The sequence below is a fragment of the Zerene cesonia genome, chromosome 26 (genome assembly GCF_012273895.1).
Source record: "Zerene cesonia ecotype Mississippi chromosome 26, Zerene_cesonia_1.1, whole genome shotgun sequence".
NCBI lineage: Eukaryota > Metazoa > Arthropoda > Insecta > Lepidoptera > Pieridae > Zerene > Zerene cesonia.
In genome coordinates this window covers 5,704,115-5,709,005 of record NC_052127.1, presented here as the reverse complement: position 1 = coordinate 5,709,005, position 4,891 = coordinate 5,704,115, and the positions used below count along the sequence as shown (strand labels likewise).

Genomic DNA, 4,891 nt, shown 5'->3' with positions numbered 1-4,891 from the left:
CACGGTGTCACGTGCTTGTCGTTGATTTTTGGACATGCCATGAACAGTGGTGATGTGATCGACGTGCGTAGATAAATTGAAAAATCAAATTGTTTTCTGCACGCTCGCATGGCTACGCCGCGACTTGTCGATTTTTGAGTCCGAGGTTCTGTCTATTGGTGATTACAATTGCTTTAATTCCAAGATAATCTTTGTAAATATATATAAAAACATCGAAATACTCTATGTTAATATACTAATAAATAGCAATATTGCCACAGGCCTGACGATATACATAAGCTGTACTCTGGGCGTACTGTTGAGATCAACAATACAGATGCGGAAGGTAAGTTTAATGGACTTTTACTTATGTATTATTATGTACATTAATTTTCAAATTCCACTTTTGTTTTTTCGGCTTTCAATAATGAACTCTGTAATCCGTGGATTCAAGATGACATTTATATAGGACAATATTATTTTATCAAATTCCATGTTTGCTTTCGCGAAAGTTTCAATATCGAACTTTGGTCTGTTGTCTATGGATTTAAGTGGACTTTTAAGAATTTATGGTAACATTATCGCTTTCAAGTTCTCATTTATACAAGGTATAACTGTTCATTCTAATCCATAGATTTTTTATTGATATCTAATATTACATATTTTGTGCGAATTCGTATTTTTCTGTTTTAACAATATTGTGTGTTGCTATTATTACAAAAAAATCGTTATTACGACTTATTTTGTACTAGTTTCAAAAATTTAACAAAAAGCTTTTTTTTATATCCAAAGGTCGTTTGGTTCTAAGCGATGGCGTGGTGTATGCTAGGCGGGATTTGAAGGCCGATACCATCGTTGATATGGCCACACTCACTGGGGCACAGGTATGGAATATTTATTTCAAATGAGTTGGTAAAATTATTGTGTTCTTTTCGAATAAGTGTGTGGGATTCGAACCCAGGACCCTTGGTTCTACGCTCAGGCGTTAACCACTGTACCGTGGAGGCGGTTTGATAATTGGACGTGTCTTAATTGTGAAAATCATACTATATGTATGTGTATCTTTATTGATTTTTTAAAATTATTTATTTGTTCGCTCGTCTTTCATGCTAAAAATCTATAAACATATAGAATGTACATTTAAACGATCTAAAATCAGGGTATGTGGTTACATTTAACTATAATAAAAAAAAATATACCATTTTCTTAATATCACGTGTCACTCTTTGTTCGTCACCGATAAATGTCACCCTCGATACATATTGACCTCCTCCGTTGGGTGTGCGCGCGCGCAGGGCACGGCGACGGGCAAGTACCACGCGGCGGTGCTGAGCAACGGCGCGGCGCTGGAGGCGGGCAGCGTGCGCGCGGGGCTGGCGGCGGGCGACCTGGCGCACGCGCTGCCCTTCGCGCCCGAGCTGCACTTCGCCGAGTTCTGCAGCCACGTCGCCGACATGAAGAACAGCGTCGCGGTCGGTGGACGGATTTTTTTTTTTGAATTTTTTTTTTTGAAATTTTTTTTTTTTTTTTTTTTGAGAAAAAATTTGATCTCGAGGCGGGTTGGTAGCAACGCCTAGACTCGCGGCCACCCGTGATACCGCCACAGCAATTGAGTTTCTTTTTTTTTTATTTTTGTATACTATTCTTTGACGTACACGGTTTGTTTGTTATGTTAGAGATATAAATGGTTAGTCAATAGACTTATTTATTTTGTTCCATGGAACTAGGACTAGACATAACCTTGTTTGTCAACACCATTGTATTAGACCTTCAATAGGAAATAATATAAATTTATAATTATGATGATGGTTTCCAGGACCGCAACAACGCGCAACCGTCGTGCGCCGGTCTGTTCATCTTGGCGCACCTCGGGTTCGACTGGACCGGCCGCTGGCTGCACGTCGACATGGCTGCGCCGGCGCATTGCGTATGTGGTTTTTATCATTTGGAGACGGTTGCCTGGCAGAGATTGCTGTGTAGCAATAAGACCGCCTTTTGTGATAAATTTATTAATTTTTAATGATGTAATTTATAATTTTTGATGATTTACTTGTTTCTTTTTTGTACAATGAAGCTAATAAACTCTTTTTTTCTTGTTTTTAAAATTCTACTGGGCCCAATTGGCACCCTGTATAAATGCTTAACTAAATAGCATCCCTTGATACTTTCACTAGAGAGTGCAGTTTACACTGCAGCTAAAACTGTTGTTTTTCTTTTTAAAAACCTATTTAAGTATGAAATATGTAAAAGCAACATTCAATATTAGATATAGAATAAATAGCATACTTTTGTATGTATGATAATTGATAAAAAATATGCAGAAATTTATTTAAACTTAAAATCTATTTTTCAGGGTGAGCGAGCTACGGGCTACGGCGTCTGTCTACTAACAGTATTGTTTGGGAAGTATACGAACAGCAAACTGCTCAAGGCACTTTGCCCTATGCGCTAATCGTATGGGGCAATTGATGAGGCAGGGGAAATTATCAAATATATTGAAAAAAAAACATTATTTTAAGGGTAATTTAGGATTGGTTTATAAGAAAAATGGTTATATCAAAGTGAAACAAAATTATGCTTTTGCGTTTTTAATTACTAAACATACTTGTGATGTTTTCTCTTAGCAGTAGTGAAGTACAATACTATGCAATAAGATCACTCTAACGATTATTTTTGCTTTTTAACTTACTGTTTCTATATTCAATCTGCTTTAAAGATATTTCAATAATTTATTTATCCTACGATAAGTGGATATATATCGATTATTCACTTAGATTTGAAAAAGAACAGAAAATTTGTTGCAAAAAACATGAAATAATTTATTTTCGAAAAATCGTGCGATATGGTAAATTGGGAATCAAAAGATTTAAGATAGATGGGATATTAATTTATGATACTGCTATAAAAAGTCCAATTCTAACACATTCTAATGCCATCATAACATGGAATAATGGCTAGATCTTATAAATAAATCTATACAATACTTAGTATAAGCATTTAATTGTAACATTTATTAGGTTTCGATTTTTTTTTTCTTTTTATTCACTTATTTTTAATAGTCTTTATTTACCACTTAATTAGTCTAATTAAATGACACAGCACTTATTTTTGTAATGGTTCTTTTATGAAAAATTGAATTTTCTTTAAAACGGGGAATCTTCAAAATTAATGAGTACAAATTATCTAGGCGTATGATTTGTCTATACATTTTATAGTTATTTCATCTCTTAATGCTTACATAATCTGTAGATAAACTTATTTATTTAAATTTTCAAGTATTCGGTTGAAATCAATTTTCAAAAATTTCTTTGCCAAATACGAAGTAAATTGTAATTGGAAGAACACAAGTGTTATTAAATAAAAAAGTTGTTTTTACTTGGCTTTTATATCTTTCGAATTACAGCAATTTCCACCAGCGTAGTTATGGTTTTTCTACCAATTATATTATGTTATAATCGACCAGTGAACATTCAAGCTTATATTTTTAAACTTTATTGTTATAAAAAGATGTGTTCATACAAGTAATAACTAATGGATACCATAACTAACATACCTCATAATTAACTTTAATGTAATAAAAGCAATAATTGTGGAATAGTTGGCATAGCTGTATTTTACGTAAGAGTCAATAAATGTTGTAAGACGCTAATTTTGTAGTACCACAGTAATAACTTAGATATATACACCAACAATTCTATAACAGAGCCATTATGTAGTTTTTTAAGAGAAATAAATCATTGAAAAATTTTGTTATTTCATTTATATTTTACTAGAGTTTCCTAAACAACCTCTCAATGATAAACCGGCAAGGGACTGTTGTTGCTATTTTTAAGCGACTATTGATTATTTATAAAACCTGTCTAGATACATTTTTTTTTTAAATATGGTTTTATGCTGCCTAATATCACAACAAAATTTCATATTTTGACATAATGCTAAGAATCCCGGCATTTCCAAGAATTAAAGTGTAGTAAGTAGTATATATTATAGTAGTGTCATGAGATTGATCTTTACAAAAATAAATTAATTCTTACTACGTAAAATAACAGTCTAAATGGATACCCAATTACTGATATTGATGAAATATAGAACATACATGATCCTTGTCCAAAACTATAATCAATAGGCAAAGGTGGGTGTAAAATAAAACAAGAACTACATTTGGTTACTTTTATTTCCCAGTCAGTATTAAAATTGGATATGCAATCCATGCGTATAATAATATAAGCGATCATTCCTGAGTCTTGTACACAATACGATCTAAAATTTTGACTTGGTCATTTAAATACAAAAGATAAATGCACTTATGCCTTACACATGGCAACATTATAAGTTTTTGGCAATTAGATACACGCGGTAAATTGCACGTTTTGTTATAAACTAAAATAAATCTTTATTTTAAAATCGTTCAATAAATATAAATAAAAAATAATCATCCAATTTTAAGAAAATAATCTAGTCTTCGACATGATAAAAATAAATTGATTCTGAAACTGATATTACAATTGAAACTATGAATCGTAGAAATATAAAATTCTGTTAATTAAAATTTTGTGTCACCTAGTCTAAGTCTAGATTTAAATTAGTAGAAAATATTGTAAAAAGTCTACGAGCAATTTTTTTATCCTTTTAAATAATACCACAACCTTAATTTACGCAAGGTCGTTTCTAACAATACTGTAAAGTACAAAAAGTGTGTATATTATTCAAATAAAATTCAGTCATGCGATTGTGGTAATGTCTAGGCGGATTCAGTTCATAAATCCCTGATTCCGGTGCCATAATTTGCGCCTCCAGCCCTGTTCAAAGCGTCCTTAAATTGATCAATATCAATTTCAGACTGACTCTCCAACTGCAATTCCACAGCAAAATTCTGAAATGAGAAAAATACTATTGTACCCCTATTAAATAT

At 32.4% G+C, this 4,891-nt stretch overlaps 2 protein-coding genes across 3 annotated transcripts in view; one reads left to right on the top strand and one right to left on the bottom strand.

The window, feature by feature from the left end:
- The window catches only part of LOC119837026 (probable aminopeptidase NPEPL1), an 8,398-nt gene extending 4,671 nt beyond the window's left edge, over positions 1–3,727 (top strand). Inside the window, exons 8-12 of the mRNA XM_038362507.1 lie at positions 251–325; positions 772–863; positions 1,275–1,451; positions 1,796–1,906; positions 2,333–3,727. Of these exons, the coding sequence (XP_038218435.1) occupies positions 251–325; positions 772–863; positions 1,275–1,451; positions 1,796–1,906; positions 2,333–2,431 (554 nt within the window). The 3' untranslated portion in view covers positions 2,432–3,727. The remainder of the gene's footprint in view (positions 1–250; positions 326–771; positions 864–1,274; positions 1,452–1,795; positions 1,907–2,332) is intronic.
- Positions 3,728–4,135: 408 nt separating this feature from the next.
- Positions 4,136–4,891, bottom strand: part of LOC119836920 (coactosin-like protein) — a 25,179-nt gene continuing 24,423 nt past the window's right edge. For both annotated transcript variants that reach the window (XM_038362385.1, XM_038362384.1), the window contains exon 5: positions 4,136–4,852. In XM_038362385.1, coding sequence (XP_038218313.1) covers positions 4,736–4,852 — 117 coding nt within the window. In that variant the 3' untranslated portion in view covers positions 4,136–4,735. The remainder of the gene's footprint in view (positions 4,853–4,891) is intronic.